The sequence below is a fragment of the Gopherus evgoodei genome, chromosome 3 (genome assembly GCF_007399415.2).
Source record: "Gopherus evgoodei ecotype Sinaloan lineage chromosome 3, rGopEvg1_v1.p, whole genome shotgun sequence".
Classification (NCBI taxonomy): Eukaryota; Metazoa; Chordata; order Testudines; family Testudinidae; genus Gopherus; species Gopherus evgoodei.
In genome coordinates, this window is record NC_044324.1 from 141341896 (window position 1) to 141361378 (window position 19483).

General features: G+C 39.4%; 1 protein-coding gene across 4 annotated transcripts in view; it reads right to left on the bottom strand.

Annotated features, from left to right (window-relative positions):
• Positions 1-578: 578 nt before the first annotated feature.
• The window catches only part of COG2 (component of oligomeric golgi complex 2), a 46018-nt gene continuing 27113 nt past the window's right edge, over positions 579-19483 (bottom strand). For 3 of the 4 annotated variants that reach the window (XM_030556854.1, XM_030556855.1, XM_030556856.1), the window contains 9 exons: positions 18298-18437; positions 13202-13263; positions 11336-11487; positions 10319-10519; positions 9387-9459; positions 8706-8848; positions 3318-3457; positions 2459-2639; positions 579-1021 (listed from right to left, as the gene is read on the bottom strand). In XM_030556854.1, the coding sequence (XP_030412714.1) occupies positions 920-1021; positions 2459-2639; positions 3318-3457; positions 8706-8848; positions 9387-9459; positions 10319-10519; positions 11336-11487; positions 13202-13263; positions 18298-18437 (1194 nt within the window). In that variant the 3' untranslated portion in view covers positions 579-919. Of the gene's footprint in view, positions 1022-2458; positions 2640-3317; positions 3458-4996; positions 5151-8705; positions 8849-9386; positions 9460-10318; positions 10520-11335; positions 11488-13201; positions 13264-18297; positions 18438-19483 lie in introns of those variants that run through there. The other variant, XR_003999663.1, reaches the window with a different exon arrangement.

Here is a 19483-nt window from a genome sequence, read left to right on the forward strand (position 1 = left end):
TGAGTGAGTACCATTTGTTCTGGTGGCCTGATTAAATTCCAGACTGGGTGCAACTAACCAGTCTTCACCTCCCATTTTAAAATTTTGCAGTGTAGTGTTGGCTAAGCACTGTTAACATTGTTTGAGTTTCATCCCAGATGTGATTATTTCATTGGTGGATAAAATGATCCATAACATGTGAAGCGCTTCAGGATCCTTCCAGGTGAGAAGTGTCATAAAGTAAGCGCTGAGAAAAATTCAGCTAAAGGGACAATAAAAGCTTCCAGTTCTTCCACAGGACTCAGCAAGATCCAACTCTGAGGGGAAAATACACACTTGTGACAATTTTGCAATAACACAAAATAAAATGTTCTCATTCCAGTGAACAGTTTTGTGATTCCAGGAGTTTTCCCCCTAGTTCTAGAGGTCTGAAAGTAGCCACGAGTGACATATTTTTATACTAGATGTCAGCACACAGGACTACCATTTGAAAATTAAGTTTGAAGATGACTCAGAATTTAAACATTTTGATGAAAACCCCCTAAATCCATGTACTCCACTGCACGATTCCTTCCCCCACTCAATGATACAGTTAGAAAGACAATTTATTATATATTTATTTTAATCATTAAGTCAGTTCTTCCACACTAAGATTTACAATAAAAATAAAAACATTTGCTTTGCTTTTAATCTAAAGTAGAAAGTTTTGAATGTTTTTAACTGCCTTCCATACAATGGAAAACTACATTGAATGCTCTCTTGTAATTTTTTGTTGAAACAAGTCTTTGGGTATCTTGACAGAAGATGCATTGACTTGCTGCTGGAGATGCATTAGGAAGCACTTCATTGCTACATAGTGTTTGGTAAAAGAAAGAAGAGGGAAATAATTCCCTCCCGTTTTTGGAGACCTGGTTCATTCTCATCACGTTGTCAAATATATTTAAGGTTGTTCCACTGCAGTCTGATCCTTGGCAGCTAGAACAAGCTCCAGAAGAGCTGAAAAGCTTTTTATGTTGCTTGTCTGTAATCCCATTTTTTGCATCTAAACAAAGTCACAGAAGACAGGGTTAAATTGTTGTCTAACATTTTTTGTAGGATAAGGTAGACATCTTATTTGTTTGCATTATTCTACTGTAAAAATCTAGAAAAGAAGCATTTCATGTTTTGTTACGTGCTGACAAAGCGAAGTCCTTTATTACACGTGTTCATCTCTGTAAAGAGAGGACTATCCAGCTTTTGTTAAGACTTTTCATTGAATATATGTTTTGCAGGCAAATATTTAGCAGTTTTCCAGGCTGCCTGTTGCTAATGATCACGATAAAGTTTATCTAGCAAACTTACCACTTATGAGAATTAGCTCTCTGAGGACATATTTTGACAAGTGTGCCTTGTGTGATGAGAAACTATTACTTAGACTACTGAAATAATTCTAAGGTGCTTATTTTGTTCTACTGTAACAATGGATAATTTTCAAATTGATCTTCTCAATCATTATAGAGGATCTGATCTAAAACACGCTCTGTGTGCATGAACTGAACACTCCTAATTGAATTCAGCTTGTGCTGAGAGGCAGAGTGAAAACTGATGATATTGCAGTTAACTCACCTAATTAACTCAAAAAAATTAATCACGATTAATCACTGTTAATAGAATAGCAATTGAAATTTATTACATATTTTGGATGTTTTTCTATTTTCATATATATTGATTTCTATTGCAACACAGAACATAAAGTGTACAGTGTTCACATTATTTTTTTATTACAAATATTTGCACTGTAAAAACAAAAGAAATAGTATTTTTCAACTCACCTCATACAAATACTGTAGTGCAATATCTTTATCGTGAAAACGTAACTTACAAACATAGATTTTTTGTTACATAACTGCACTCAAAAACAAAACAATGTAAAACTTTAGAGCAGTAGTGGGCAACCTGTGTCCCATTAGGGTAATCCTCTGGTGAGCCACGAGACAGTTTGTTTACATTGACCGTCCGCAGGCACGGCCGCCCGCAGTTCCCAGTGGCTGTGGTTCGCCATTCCCAGCCAATGGGAACTGCAGAAAGCTTTTGTTTTATATTTGGCATTATGATATTTTAAAAGGGAATCAAGTTTAAGCATTGTAATAGTTCCTGCTTTGCTGGCATTTTCACAGCCCTTCAAAGAGATTAACTACTCCTCATGTAATAAGTTTTGAAGATCACTGAATTGAATTTGAACAAAGAAATGCAAGACTTCTTCCCAACCCATATAATTAAATGAATAAAGCAGAAAAGTGTAATATATTATTTTAGTTTTTATTTGTGGTAATTGAGAATTGCTTTACACTTAAGAGATAAGCTTTAATGGAAGTCAGACGAATACAGGCATTTGCATACAACCTTTTCTAGCAGGCCTGAACAAAACTGTAAACAACTAAGACAGGTCCACAAGAAAGTGATAACGCTTTAATAAGTAGACTATTCTCTTCCAACTTACCTGGTCTCCAAAGTACTCAACATCCAGGGCCAACTGCAGTCTGATTTTGTTATCATCGCTCATGCCCCCGTTTGAATTAACCTGGTTTGGAATTACAGTTTTTCTGGCCTGTTTGAGTCTTTTCAGGCTCTCTTCCATTTTCTTTACAGAGCTCAAAACATCTGATACAGTTTCATAATACCTGAGTAAAGAGAGTGTTAATAGAGAATTAAGTTCTTGCATAAGTAGAGATTTCAGGCAATACACCATTTGATCCAAGAAAAATGCAAAACAATATGGTATTCTTCTGAAGAATGACACACACACTCATCAGGATATTTATAGGGGCAGGTTTGGAGAAAAGAACTCAGTGTTAAAGACAAGGCATGTCTCTTTACTATCCAGCAGTCTTTCTACCCACCCACAGAATAAGTGTAATTTCTAGATTTCAAACACTTTGAAGAATCCAATACTTAAATGTTTTTTTATTTTCAACTATGAGTAATTACTGAAACAATAAAAATGCTTAACTCTTATACAGAGAACCTGATTCATAGATCTCAAAAGCTTTTTAAAAAGATGGGTAAGCTATTACATATATTTTAAAGAGGGGGAAAGTACAGCAGAGGTTAAGTGCTTCACTCAAGGTCACACAGTTTGCCTTTAGTACAGTTGTGAACAGAACGTGGGTCTCCTGACTCCCAGTCCTGGATGTGGTATATACATGACCACACTACCTCCCTATGAACATACCTTGCTAACAATGGAACACATTCCTGCTTTGGTTTTGCAAATAATAAAAAACTGACCGGTGAATTAAGGTAATAGTTTTGGCAGACACTAAGATTGTTCTGTATGATTCTACTATCTTTTCACTTACTTTTGTGTGCTTTCAGATAAGGCACTTTCCAACCATTGATGAATCCTGGGTTGCTTCAACATAGCCTTGTACTCATCCTGCAGTCGGTAGAAAGGTTTAAGAGCACTGTCAACGTAAGGTGATGCTTTAGTTGGCACCTCCTGGTAAATCATGTAGGAAGAAAGGTGGAGAACAGAGCAGATAAATATCTTGTTATTTAAGAATTCCAATGTCAAATATACCACATATGTGAAATGCAAAGCATAGTCAATGGCAAAAATGACGTTAATCTGCTGGGCATATGTCATCTCCTTGCAGAACGCTGAGTTGAGCCAAACTCAAACTTCTGAAAATCAACTATAGAAGAACAGAAGGGAAGTGGCATAGGCAACCTTTCCCTCCTCTCCCTTCCCCTCTTCGTCCTTTAATAGCATTAGACAGATTCCTGCGGGTGAGAGTGAATAGCTGGTAAAGGGAGGTGAAGTGTGTGTACATTTCAACAACTGTGAGGTGGCAGAATAAATGTGTGTGTTAATGGGGAGTACTGGGACATTGCTGAAAGAGGGCAGAGTTGAGACTTTATGGGCAACTTGAACTCTGCATTTCCTGGTTTTCAGAAGTTTGAGTTTTGCTCAACTCAGCGTTCTGCAAGGGAACTACATATCACCAAGCAACCCTCACTCTGCCTTAATAGAGTTTTTGCCATTGAATCTCCTAGTTTTGTGAACAGGAAAAGATGTAACTGGCAGGAGTCAGTAGTCACTTAGGCAGTTGTATATATATATCCCGCAATTTACATATTGAGACAAGTCAGCCTGTACTCAGTAATCCCCACGTGATGGTGTACTCCACGCAACTTCTGCAATCTTGTGACTCAGGAATTGCCCAGAAACTGCTGCACATTTGCAACCTTACCAGAACACTTCTTTTCCTTCGGTGGCCAAGGTATCTGTTCCACTACGTGTCTTTGGAAACACCACATTAATCTTCCCCCAGATCAAGGAGCAGCCATTTAATAAATTCCATCGTGTGGCATCTTACTGACATGTACATGGGTCAACCTTAGATCCAGACCACAGACTTCTGCCACTTGAGCTAACAGAGGGACAGGTAGCAGTAGTAGTCAGTCATCCTCAGTCTGGACCAGACTAGAGGGGGATGAGACACGATGCCAGGGGATTTCACAGATAATTGCTGACAGCACCATAATGGTGAGACTCAGGGATTTTGGTTCCATTCCAGGCTCTGGAGGGGAGTGTGCTCTAATAGACACAGAATTTTGTGAGTTTCCCCAGGCCTGATCCCTTCTGCCCCATGCCCCCAACCTGCTCCAGTCCTGTCTCTTCATCCCACTTCTACTCTCCTGGACCAGCCAGCCCTAGTCTTAGATACTTATATGGCCCCCATTACCATAGCATCTGAGTGCCTCACACTTTTTAGTGTATTTATCCTTACACCACCTCTGGCAAGCCCCCATTTTTCAGAGAGGCAACTGAGACAGATTAAATGTTTTGCCCAAGGTCACACAGAAAATGAAACCAAGTCTCTTGCTAGCAAGGTGGATAAAAATCATTGATTTTTAAAATAAAAATCTAATTTTTTATTTAAATCAGATTTTTAAAAAGAAAAGCTCAGAGTGGCTCAGACTGCAATTTAAAGAAAGTCACAGCTAGTGACTTCCCCAGTTCAGCGATAAGCACCTGGAATCAAAGTTGGAAGTGATAAACCAGCTATTGATAACATTAGCTGCTTCTGAAGGCACAAAGAATATTTTCTTCATTTGCGCTAATCCATTCAAAATTGAAAAATCATTTGGGAGTCAAAAAGCAGGAAAACTTCTCTCTCTCTTTCAGTCTATGAATAAAAATAAGGAGGGCGGGAAATGAGATTTACTAGTTTTAAAAGTCTGAAGGCAATCAAATAACTTAGGAGACTGTCATTTTCAAGAGTGAGCAGGAACTTATGATCCATTCATTTTCACTTAGGCATATTCAGAAATTTTCCCAGGCTGACCTGAAATAATCAATGTAATTCACTGATTACAGTTAACTCCTCTATTTAATAAATCATTTAGCTGTACATGAAACATTTTGTTAAGAAGTTCATGGATCCAAAACATTTTACATAAACGTTTTAATAAAAATACACTGCATATGCTGTTTTACGTTTAATTAAATTTCAGTTACCATCCTAATGCAGCTTGACAGAAATCATGAGCAAAAGCTGAATTATCTAAAAAATAAGCAATATATGATTCACCATTTTCTAACATACTAAAAATGTACAATTTAAAAAAATCTGAAAATAATAAGCTATATACATGCATAAATAAAATGTATATCGTTATAGATTACTATCCTAGGCAGCAAAAAAATATACCAAATATAGTGAAGGCTCTACTCAGTAGTAAATCAACAGATGATGTTGTGAAGGCCATGACACTAACAGGATTCCAAAAAGAACTAGGTAAGTTCATGGAGGATAGGTCTATCACTGACTATTAGCCAGGATGGGCAGAGATGGTGTCCCTAGCCTCTGTTTGCCAGAAGTTGGGAATGGGCAACAAAGGGATGGATCACTTGATGATCACCTGTTCTATTAATGCCCTCTGAAGCACCCAGCATTGGCCACTATTGGAAGACAGGATACGGGGCTAGATGGACCTTTGGTCTGACCCAGTATGGCTGTTGTTATGTTTTAACGGTTTTGCCAACCAATGAGAATGCATCTCTCTTTAGAAAATAACTGAAGTACAAATGGAAAAGTGGATTAAAATCAATGATTTAAATTGAGGCTTTCCACTTGGTGAATTAAATAATTTAATTGCTGATTTAAATCAATCCACCCTGCCAGCCAGTGCCCTGGACCAGGCTTCTTCCCCCCTCTCTCTCAAACTTCCCCTCTGGACTTCCTGTCCCATTCCCAGTCTCTTCCCCATCCCCAGTCTCCTTGCCCAGCCAGTCCCAGTTCCCTCCTCCTTGCTTCTTATATAATATTCCTCCCCAGATTCCTCATTCAATCTCAGTCTCCCACCAATTCCAGCCACACCCTCTTCCACTCCCCACAACTTCTTGTCCCAGTTTTCTCCTAGCTCTGCAGGTTCTTACCAGATCCATCTTTACCCCTACCCCAGTAGTTCCCAGTCACCTTTCCAGCCAACTCCAGTCTCACTCCACTACCTCCCCAATTCAATTTCAGTCCCCCTCTTTCCCAAGTCCCAATCTACTCCCTTCCCTCCCCCTACAAGTCCTGCTCTCATTCTCTCTTCATTCCAGTCAGATAGTTTCCTCTTCCATGCTGGTACCAGCAGAAAGGTCACAGAGCACAGGAGAGACAGGCTCCCTGCTCTCAGTTCGGGTGCCTGCCCTCACCTTGGTCAAGATCAGTAATTACTGAGAAAATTCTTCTGAGCCACCACTATCCTGACCATGCTCAGTCCCTCTGCAGGGATGACATAGTGTAGCTTGGTCAGTGCTAGGAGCTGAGAGAGGCTCGAGCATGCTCAATGTACACATAACCTTCAGAGATTTTAGCTGCTGAGCTCTAAAGTGTCGTAACAGGCAGATTTTTCAAAGATTTATAAATTGGCCAAATTTGGGTGAATTTTCACAGAAACAGCAAAAGAAACGTATCTGACACAAAGGCCACCCTCCTGATAAATTTCAAGCTTCTGTTCCAAAGCATGGGCCTACTAGAATATCACAAAGAAAAGATGGCCATATATATATTTTTTTCAATATGGTCAAAATGTTATTTTTTCCCGATCCTCAATTCTCAGAAACAGATGAACTTGTTTGGCTAAAACTTGAACAAACAAAATTCAGCTTGAGAAAGACACCTGGCAGGGAAAATTTCAGCCCAAATGTTTAAAGTTTAACAAAAGTAATAACTAGTTAAAAATACGGTTTTATAATGGCAGTGCCTGGCAATCTTAATAGGTGGTGATACCAGGACTGCCTATAATAAAATATATTTGTTTATTATACACACACACACACACACACACACACACACACACACACACACACACACACACACACACACACCCCTTCCTTTGAAATAGAATTAAAGAGGAACAACAGAAAAATAAATATGATTTCAAGCAATCTCTCTCTATTGTCCATTTGGTAATACTCAAAATTTCTGAACGAGACGTTTATAAGTTTGTACTCAAAGTGACTGCTGCAATGCAGTACAAGGACATTTGGAAGAAGCATCTTGTCTTCAGGCAAGAGATATTAAGGGGCTCCTTCTGTTAGTCTCTGGTGTTTGCCCAAGCCAGGAATCGCAAAACAGATTTCAAAAGAGGAAACTGAAGTCCCAGAATTCAGATCAATATTTAACCTAAAAAGTAAAGATTTAGTGGCCAAGGCTGAGAGAGTGTTACTGTTCAGGGTTTGATTTTCAGAGGTGCTAGGGATCTGTAGCTTCCACTGGAGCCAATGAAAGCTGCAGATGTTCAAAACTACTAAGAATCAGGCAGTACGAATAAAATAATACATTAACCTACACAGTCACTGCACCTCTACTATATGATTTGCTTTGGTTTAGTTGGGGATTGGGTCCTGTTTTGAGCAGAGGGTTGGACTAGATGACCTCCTGAGGTCCCTTCCAATCCTGATATTCTATGATTCTATGACATTAGGTCAGAAAGATGCTAATACATACATACTAACAGAACAGAACAGCCAGGTCACTGCAAGGGTTGTTTCAATCAGTCTTAACATTCTTTTTATATCACTTACATGAAGGAAACGAGTCTCTGAAAAACAAGATACCTGGTAGCCATTGCAATAAACTAATTAAGTGAAACTATTGCCTAAACAGCAACATCCTCTCCAGTTAATAGTAACTTCCCCCCCCACCCAAAAGAAAATATATTCATGAAATGAACAGACTTGACAGCATCAGTTACTAAAGCTCTCTTTGTGTCCACAAAACAGATTCCAACGGCGGCAGCTTCATACCTAGCCAATAAGCTTACAACTTGGACTTAGGGCAAGATAGGTGAAGGGTCTGTGGAGAACAGGACCAAATCTAAGCATGAGAGGCAGGTCAGTTTCCATGTTGTTTCCAATATGCCGTGACAATGGTGCAAACAGTTGCAGTGGTGTTTTGCCTCAAGGGCACTTGCCACTTGAAATCAACTATTCTTTAGGACACCTAAGGGTGACAACAGGTTTTAGCAACTATTGTCACACTTCAAGAGCCAAGTGTGATATTTTACTTAAAGACCATATTAAAAAGTTCTCTTGAGTGTGGCAAGAATGAAATGGTGGCAGGAATTAAACAGTCACAAAGTAGGGGTATTTGCAAGCAGTTATAGATAGGTGTGGTACACCAGCTGGTTGTATTCACGGCCTAAGCATTTCATGAGAGCACTTCTTTTCACATGAGATCAGCACTGACCTTATTGGTTCTTCTATAGTGTCTTGGCACTTCTAGTGCACTTTTCAGATAACTGAAGCAGGACTCACTCAAATCCTGAATAATCTTATTATTCAAGGTAGGCATGGAGGCTGATAAAGAAGCCTGAGAGTCTTCCAAGGCTCCTGTTGAATTACAAATGTTGAAGTTGAAACTAAGATACACTGCCAAGCCCCAAACATAAGCAAACTTGTGCAACCCTTCCCATCCCCACTTCATACATATTCCAGAACAAGATGTATTGTAACAAAGACATTTCTGATATTATTTCTGCAGTCAAATCCTATATTTAACATTGCACAGCTTAGGAGAGAGATATCTACTAAAAGTCCATTTCACAGCCAGAAAATAAAAAGGAGGTGGGGGAGATGTTCATTAGATTAATTGCTTTCTAGTGTTGGTAATAGTAGAGATGAGGCAGAGTCAAAGTTCAGGTTCAGATACAAACTTTCCCAAAGTTCAGCAGAATTTTTTCCAGCTCTGAAGCTCCCATTCAGGGCTACTTCTAATTAACTGTTCTAGTCCAAATTACATTTTAAAGAACTGTCAAATGGTATAGTTTTTTTAAAAAACCTCTTACTTGCAAATATTACAAGAATATACGTATACATAATGGTTTCCCTTTGTTTCTCAAAATGTCTAAAATCAAACTCCCAGCTTTACCTGTGATACAGGATATATTCTTGAAGCCAATCATTTCAAGTTTTGGTTTGATAATTTCCAAGAGTTCAGGAAGCTGAACAAAAATAGATATGCATACAACCATTGTTATAAACATATATGGGTTTATTCTCTCAAGGTCTGAAAATCTCCCAGGCGTTAAAAGGAGAGACTTATGTTTAAATACTGGGTATATTTTTACTGACTATTAGATGGGAATCAAGATGACCAGAACACGACATACCTGAGAAAATGGCATTAAGCATTTGGTGCCCTCCCCCCCAACATGGTCCTTCAAGGCAAAACATTTAGAATTAATGAAACACAGTATTACTCAGATAACAAGCTTGCTCCTTCAAAGGTTTTAGGAAGTTCAGTTTAATCAAAAGCTCAGGAGACCCCTAAGCAGATCTGTAAAACGCAAGCCACCTGTGAGATTTCTAATTATACTTTAAACTCATTGTTACCAGTAAAATCTTGCTGACGCTCAAAGCTTAAAACAGTAAATATTTGTTTACACCAGAAATAGCTTAAAACATTAAGCCTGATTTTGCACTGTGCCTCTGGACACCAGGTCCTTGCTGTTCATCATTCACACAAGGAGAGGTGCAAGACTGGGGCAGTGCTAGCTGGTGCCAAAAGTGAAAGGAAAAACCTGGTTTTAGCAGTCAGTGCAACAACTGCTGAAAAATTCATTTTACTGAAAAACTGGACTTCTTAATTCCCTGTACCTGGACTGGTATCTCTGTAACCAACCATATCTGAATAAAAACAACACAGCCTTCCTAAATCTTTGTTGCTTGTGATACCTCCCATACTTCAACTATGCTAGTTTTAGCACTGGTAAATATTTAAGATGTTGTGAGCAATATGCAAAACAGTATCGATGTGTGGTCAATGAAAATGTTCTTGTATGTATAGTAGCATGTACTAACCTGCTCCTTAAGTCTATCCAGATCTGCAGCAACATACACCAACTGAGTATTGGATATAGAAGGTAAATGCTGTGTTTCTGGAAAAGCATCATTTCCCTGGTCCTCAGTAGGGTTTGGGTTTACAGAGGATTCCTTGCTACCGGTTGCCACAGATCTTTTGTTGTCCTTTGTACTTTCATTGGAGATGGGCCTGAGCAAAAGCTGTAGTAGCCAAGTGAGAAATGAACATCAGTCTTTGAGAAAATAGTTGCAGCTGAGCATTCTTCCGCAAATTTTTCCCCAACACAGTACAAAATTTGCAGAAGTTATAAGCATCTAAGTTTCTCTTCTGCCCTGCTGTACTTGGCTTACATAGGGTTTTTTGTTCTAATATTAACAAAAGGCCTCCGAATATCTAACATTGTACAGCATCATCTCAGAACCCTGGTGTGTAAAAAATCAATATATCTTTAAAGAGATCTATGTAACAGAATCTGTTCTTTGGACCAAAGTCCACAAAGTGAGGTGATGACAGTCAAATCACTGTGTCTGGTTTAGATTGCAGAGATTGGGAGAAGAACTTAACTATACTTTTTCATTTCACAAAGGATGTTGCAATTTTCACACTCCTAAAAAATGTTACTCCTGTGAACATTAGGGGTTGCACTGGCTGATTTCCCCAGCAATAAAGTGACACTGTCAACAGCACTGCCATTTTTCCTTTGCAACATAAGAACTGAAGCACGAGTATCAGTCCCATTATAATGACTTGAGAGGAGACAACTCTGTGAGTGGGTTGTCTCTCTATAGCTCTTTTTCATATCAGTAATGTTTCAAGATAGTTCCTGACAATGACTATTAACATTTTGTTTCAATATCTTTTTTAGTTTTAAGGATTTATTTAAACTGCACTTGATACACATTTCTTAGTCTAAAAGGTACTAATATATTAGAAGTTATAGATTTAAACTGAACACTTAATTTGGTATGTATATGCAATCAATAAGGATCAATGGCATAAGTATGTAGTTCTCTTACCTCATTAATGAACACAGAGAAGCGTGCTAAAATTTGCAGTGTAAATTTCCATAGGCGGTGCGCTAATAATGGTAAAAACATCTGATCTGACCAACACTTCAAAAGACTCACCCATACCAGGTGAGTGGCCAAAAGACAATATGAGCTTCCAGCTAAAAAAATAATTAGGGGATAATGGTTATTTACTAATCATGATTTAAGATCTTGTTTTGAAAATCTTATTTTTCAAAGCTTATGGAACTGTACTTTTACTGTTATTTTTTTAAAAAAATCAAAATACTTTGAACTTTAAAAATCACTTCAAAATTATTTTCATCACCACTGAGATAATTTACCAAAATTGTTTAAAGCCAAATTTTTAATATCAGACCTACTTTCCCCTCGATCAAGTGTCCGTTAACATTTTCAGAACTAGTTTTAGTTCTCCTATCAGGGGGATAATCAGTAAATACAGAGACAATGTAGTTGAACTAAGGGCAAGATTCTTTTATCACCTTTGTGCTTGCACATTTATGCAATGTTATCTTATCAGATTTCACAAGGTACATTAAAAAAGTTACTAAGTTGACTGAGTACATGAACGTTGCCAATCAGAGCAGCAACTGTTCTATGTCCTGACAACACAATGCAACAAACGGCAGCTGTTATCATCGTTTGGTACTAAAGGAGTGTTAAGTTCAATAAGCAACAACTATAATTACATGAATGGTTTTTAAGTAGTTTTGGCAACAGAGTTATACAGTTTGCAAATTAACAGTACTTAGCTCTCAATCTGTAAATACTTTTCATTTAGTTTCTAAGATTAATGCATAAATCCTAGAAATAAAAGCAATGTGCCCTATATCTCCAATTCTGCTGTTCTGTTTTCTCATGATCTTTAGCCCTATGCTTAGAAAGTTTGTTTCCTACAGATTATAAAGACTAATTCCATTAAAAAAAAACAAAAAAAAAACCCCACTTTCACTGTCTTTAATGTTTCTTTTAAAGGCACTGTATGTTTCTCTCCTTGCTCTTATCACAGCACCAGTCCTTTTCCTCCATTCTCATTTATTATGTTCTGCCTCCTAACTCACTCAATTGATTATAAATTCACTGCTCCAGTCTCCTAATTCACTCAATAGTTATGAATTCATTGCTACTGCCTAATTTCTGGCCAGGGTAGCAGACAAATGACTCCTAGAGTTGATGCCAATATCGCTGAGAGTAATAAGTGCATTTGCTGCTTAGAAATGGTAATTTCTTCCTCTCCTATTCAGAACACTACAGTTATGAACAGGGCTGGCTCTAGCCATTTCGCCGCCCCAAGCACGGTGGCATACAGCGGGGGGCGCTCTGCCGCTCGCCGGTCCCGCAGCTCCGGTGGACCTCCCGCAGGCATCCCTGTGGAGGGTCCGCTGGTCCCGCGGCTCCGGTGGAGCGTCCGCAGGCACATCTGCGGGAGGTCCACCGGAGCTGTGGGATCAGCGGACCCTCCGCAGGGACGCCTGCGGGAGGTCTACCAGAGCCGCCTGCCGCTCTCCTGGCAACAGGCAGAGCGCCCCCTGCGGCATGCCACCCCAAGCACGCACTTGGCGCGCTGGGGCCTGGAGCCAGCCCTGGTTATGAAAGCAAGATGTTCATTCCAATAGCATGGCATAATTTTTTATTGCATCTTCTAGGAGACCTACAGTAATTTAGATCCCGCATATCATTTGTATAAACCAGGTACCACTATTTATAGTAATGACTTACCAGTAAAAAGACGGACATTATTTGAAGATCTAAAGTTGTGTGTGACTGATTACTCTAACAGACAATTACCATCACTACCAGGAAACAGTTTTATTTACACGATAAAAACTACAAGTTTTAGTAAAGGAAGTTTACCTGGTGCCTCTTCTAGGCTATCTGAAAGTGCAGCTTCTAAGGCTCCTGCTACCTCTCTAAATCTGACAGAAAAAAACAAATATTGTTCAATATTACAAGTCAAGAATTATTTAAACTGGTGTCTAAACACGCCTTATGCTATCAGCTATATAAAGAAAGAAGGTGTGGCTGTTGTTTGGGGAGTTTTTTGGGGTTTTACTTAGTTTGATCCTAACTGGAAAGCATTTAAAAGAGAAACAATATGGAATTTTCCAAGCAGAAATGAAGCGGGAAAGAGATTAAACTTAGGGCTTGGCTACACTGGAGAGTTGCAGAGCTGGTGGTGGGTTTACAGAGCTGCAACATAGTAACTGTCCACACCTGCAAGGCACATCCAGCACTGCAACTCCCTGGCTGCAGCGCTGGCTGTACATCTGGTCTGCTTGGGGTGTAACGATTGCAGCGCTGGTGATGCAGCACTGCTCATCAAGTGTGGCCACCAAAAGCGCTGTTATTGGCCTCCAAGGTATTAGGAGATATCCCAGAATTCCTGTCTACAACAAACCGGAAGAACGGCTGAACTCCGAGCTCCCCGGAGCTACTTATCTAAAAAACAAACACAGCTGCTTTTTGCTCCAGCAGAGGCAGGGGAATTGCTTTGGAATGTTCACAGCTGTTTGCTTGAGGAGAGAGGGGAGTCTGTGTTGAGCAGCTGCTTATGTGGTCTGAAGGCTATTTAGGAGTGCATAATTTGCATTTAGTGAATAAGAGAGGGGTGGGGAAAGAGGTCAAAACTTTTAAAATGATTGAAGGTTGGTGCTGTGTATCTTCGAGTCCTTAGAACTTGCAAGGCAGGGAACTGAGAACAGTGTCAGCTCCAAAAATCCACTCTCTTTGTCTCCCCCATGCTCCCTGTCACGCTCCACTCCACCCCACCCCCGTTTTGAAAAGCACATTGTAGCCACTTGAACGCTGGGATAGCTGCCCACAATGCACCTCTCCCAACAGCGCTGCAAATGGTGCAAATGTGGCCACACTGCAGCGCTTTCCCTACACAGCTGTACGAAGACAGCTGTAACTCCCAGCGCTGTACAACTGTAAGTGTAGCCATACCCTCATAATCTTAAACATCCTGTAAAAAGCAGCAAGTTTAAGGACTTTTCAGTGTCTATAGTTTTAGTAAGGAACACTAAACTTGATTATTTTATTGCTTTCACACGGGAAAAGTCAACACATTGTCTCACTTCTTACATTTACTTTAGTTAACCTTCAGGTAGGTCACATGATCATGGTGCCTGTAGCTTTCTGCATGTTTGCTAATGACCAGCGAGTGGCACACGGTTCCGCAAACAGTTCTGTACCTGATAAAAATCAATAGTTCCTCTCAGGATGCCTTGACCTTATTAAAACAAAAAAACCAAAAACTACAAAAACTTTAGGGGTTATAAAAGCTAAATTTGGTACTGAAAACTTTCAGTTCTCGTCTGTTTCAACATACATTACCTTAACAGAGTGCACAGTTTAAAGATACGTATCTGTACAATACACTAGACAGATCCTGCACTGCAATTTTCAGGAGAGCATTGGTTAAATAAGGTTAATACCAAAATATTTTTACACTGTCCTGAAGCAAAGCTGTTATTTTAGTTTTGCTCACAAGAGGACTTCTTTGTCACTGGCTTCCCCTCTTTTTGCTGCTATTGCATCACAGCTATTTCCAAAGAAGTTTCACAAAACCCTATAATTGTCCACTATATGGTTTCTTTTACCTTCTTCTCTGAAGCATCTTTTGTCGTCCACTGCCAGAGATAGACTAGTGGACTAGACAGACTAGTCTGATCTGATATGGCAATTCCCATTTTCCCATCACAACACACATATAAACAAATGATCTTGGAGCGTTAAAAAATTAAGTACTATTCTCAACACTGATCACTTTTATTAATTAGCAATTTGCGAAGAATACTTTCAGACTTGAAGAACAAGAAATATGACAATGAACAACTACCCAAATCTGATATCATGAAGTCCTATGGCCTGTGTTATATAGGACATCAGACTATATGATCAAAATGGTCACTTCTGGACTTATGATCTATGAATCATTGCCGAACTTGCAATGATGCAGAAGGATTGTAACATTTATGTATCTCATCTCACCCCACCAACTCGTCCCTCCATGTTGTTCTTTTCATAATGCTAGATGCAGGAAGGCTGAAGGAATTGGGTTTGTTTAGTTTGGAAAAGAGAAGACTGAGAGGGGACCTGATAGCAGTTTTCAGGTATCTAAAAGGGTGTCATCAGGAGGAGGGAGAAAACTTGTTCACGTTAGCCTCTAATGATAGAACAAGAAACAATGGGCTTAAACTGCAGCAAGGGAGATTTAGGTTGGACATTAGGAAAAAGTTCCTAACTGTCAGGGTAGTTAAACACTGGAATAGATTGCCTAGGGAAGTTGTGGAATCTCCATCGCTGGAGATATTTAAGAGTAGGTTAGATAAATGTCTATCAGGGATGGTCTAGACAGTATTTGGTCCTGCCATGAGGGCAGGGGACTGGACTCGATGACCTCTCGAGGTCCCTTCCAGTCCTAGAGTCTATGAGTCTATGAGTCTATGTGCAGGCGGAAAGAAAAATCAACAGGAACCTTAACTTTATGTAAATTAGAAAAAAGTATGAGATTCCAATATGACGATTTCAACAAAATTCCTATTTATTGAGTGTGAGAATATATTTCAAAGCTTTACCTAAACCAAAAGGCATTTTAAAGCATAAATTTCCCTGAGGTAGATAAATTATCTGATTGTACATATAATTGGTTAATATTATATTCATAGTTTGTGAGATAAAAATGTTCAAAATAAAATATTCAAAATTATTTCTCAATCCTGTCACAAAGTTTCAATATGTAGAGGTGGTATGGAAGCAATTTTATCATCTTTTAAAAATTTGGGCTTTAAACCAAAGGAGCAATCTTGAACAAAAGCACAGAGATCTAAGAAAAATGCTGAGAACAGAGTACTGTAATGTTTTTTTTAAATCAGAGAGAAGTCCATCTGAGTTGAATTGTCTCACAGTCAAAGCATTTTCAAAAAGAAGCAATAGTCTGCTGTTTCTTTTCAGTTCTATAGAAGTGGCATTGCAAAACTCATTTTTGTTGTATCGCAAACATATGACCAGAATTGCTTGTCTGATTGTTGCTGAGGGCTGCTGTAGTAAAACATGTGGTTAAGTGAAGAAGCTGACTGTAGATAGGCAGGAAAATGAACAAAGGCATTCAAGATCCATGGGTCCTACACATATCTATTACAACATGTGTCGTATCTCATCCAGTGCACTAAATACCCCAACAACAGCTATATGGGTGAATGAGACAATCACCACTCTAGCAAATGAACTTGCACAGAAAAATGATTGTATACCTGAAAAGCAGCTTTGTGTAGCTCAAAAACTTGTCTCTCATCACCAGAAGTTGGCCCAATAAAAGATATTACCTCACCCACCTTGTCTCTCAGAAAAATGATACAAGACAAAAACACCCAATAACTCTACATCTGACCTCTCAGTCCTCATCCTCAAAGGAAAGCTGCACAATACCTTCAAAAGATGAGCCTGGCATCTTAAATTGATAAGTTTGTTAGATACTAAAAATCACAGACTGAACAGAGTCACTGGATTAATGTCTTGTTACAACCACCTATAACCCACTTAATCCCCTGCACATCTTTTTTTTCTTCCCCCTTTCTGCTCTGACTGGAGTGGTGATAATGGAACACGTCACCTTGAATGGTACCTCAAAATGTACGTCAGCTACTTACGCTAAACCATCACTTCCACTGTATACTTAGCTAAGACACTGAACACCTTTCCCAGACCTGAAGAAGAGCTCAGTGTAAGCTCAAAAGCTTGACTCTTTCACCAACAAAAGTTCACCAGTAAAAGATATTACCTGACCCACCTTGAGTCTCTAATATTCTGGGACCAAAATAGCTACTACAACAGTGCATACAACAAGGGCTTTGGACAGATATCCATAGGTGGATATTTAAGAGATTATGCAAGGGCCATTCACATCTCTTACCATCTGAGCTCAAAGGCTTAGCTTTGAGGGGGAGGAGAAAATCCCAGGTTGTAAATATAGGAGACAACCTGAGACAAAGAGCTTCTGATGGGATGAAACTGACACTCTCAGGGAAGGGACACTGTTTGTTGAGAGACAGTAAAGAGACATGCCCAAGTTCTCTGCCAAGGGATGACAAGCCTCTGGGTAAGAGATGTGTGTAGACCTTTATTTTACAAATCCCATATCTCTTATGCTATACTTCATTCTTATTGTTAAGATTACACAACTATTTATTTTTAAAGGCTCTTTGGATCCACTGTGTTTACCTCTGATCAGAAGGGAAAACTGCACATACTGAGTCCAGCTGGATCTGCTGAATAACCATAGCTGGTACACAGGCTATTTTAGGCCACGACCTGGTCTAAGAGTGGAGAATTGCAGGATTCCACACCAGAAAAGGTAAAGTCATGAGACCTAACACCTATGGAGGTACACTCAGTAAATGAGAGAAGGGGTTAGAGGTACAGCTAACCCATAACCATGGCAGAATAACTGATACGATATTCAACCCTGTATTTTAGAGCTTTTAAAAAACAGAACTGTACCATGATAGCAAGTTTATTAAGCATTCCACCAGCCTTGCAAAAGTTCTATTATTTCTACATTCTTTCTAATTCCAGGAGGAAGATAAGCAGAGACTGAGCTACAGAAGATGCACAGAGTTTGAAAACTAATCTAGACCAGTCCCTGGCAGTCATATCAGCAGTGAGATTCTGTACCAACTTCAATATAACTATAGCTGTTTTTCCGGCTTCTCTAACTCAGTGAAAGCAGTATAAAATAATTACATGCCCTGGTAACCAGTTGCAGTATCCATGCTTTTTCTTCAGATTTATTTACATTTTTGCTTCTTCTACATTTTAAGACAGTTGCTTTTACATGACAAGTACAGCTCCCAGGGATGGAGGAGCTTTGGCTGTAGGCTACATTCTTTTGCCATGGCTAAACTTCGCTTTTGCTTCCTCCTTTACAAGTAAAAAAATCAAATACTGACCTTATTTGGAAATAAACAGGCAAATTCCACTTATTGTTAAAGCTGTGGTAGGCAGGATGCAATCTTAATCTTTTCACGCTGGCCTGCGAGCCACACTGTCGTTCAAATCTCTGTATAAAATCCATGCTTATAGTGTATTTCTGTATGAAGAAAAACCACATTCTGACTACTATAATTCAGAGTTTCCTATTAAATAGTCAAGATTGTATGCGGATTCTATTGTGCAGTCTTTAGGATTATGGTTGTACTAATTTCTCAAAGTCAGCAGACACTTCTTCCACTTATAATCTCCATAGGTATGTCCACACTGCAAAAACACTACTCATGGCAGTGATCTCAAAGCCCAAGTCTACAGACTTGAGCTCAAGCTTCAGTTCTAAAAGTAGCCATGTAGACATTACCACTTAGGCTGGAGCTTGGGCTCTGAAGCCCAGGGAGGGGTGGGTTTCAGAGCACAAGCAGGAATATCTACATAGCTATTCTTAGTGCCATAGCATGAGCCCTATGAGTTTGAGTCTATAAATCTGGGCTCAGAGAGAGACTGCCACAGGATTTATTTTGTAATGTAGACATACCACATAAGGCCAGTGCCTGGGCTGCAATGGAACTGAAGCAACCATCCAGTTTATTCCATGGTGAAGGGAAATGAGACTGACCCCTTCACCATGAATTATGCCACGAGTGTGCAAGTTCCACAGCTACACCTCCCTTTCATTGGCACTCCAGACTTGTCCAAGTACACGGGACTAACAACTCAGAGGTGCTCCAGGACTTGTGAGCTGCCTCAGTGGTCTGGAAGTGGAAGAAGAGAAGCTCCCATGTTGCTCAGTGTTAGGAGGAGAGGAAGGTGGGAGCAGGTCATTTCGGGATAGTGTCAGTGCCAGGCATATAGGGATAAAGGTGTGAAATAGGAATGGAATGAACTGGTGTGGGCAGGGAAGGAGGAGAGAATTCAAAACCGACTGATAGTATGAGGTTTACTTTGCAACATAGGCGTAATACATTAGGCCCTTATTTTAGGAAGCTGTTTTAGATGTTTTTGGTTGTATACAGATGTTTTACAATTAAGTCAGTCAGAAAAATTATCTAGACTACTTCCTTTCAGAGTTGGGTATCTCAAGTGGGATGTTTACAAGTACCTCAAAGCTATTCTGCATCCATTCTCAACAATAAGCTATGTTAAACT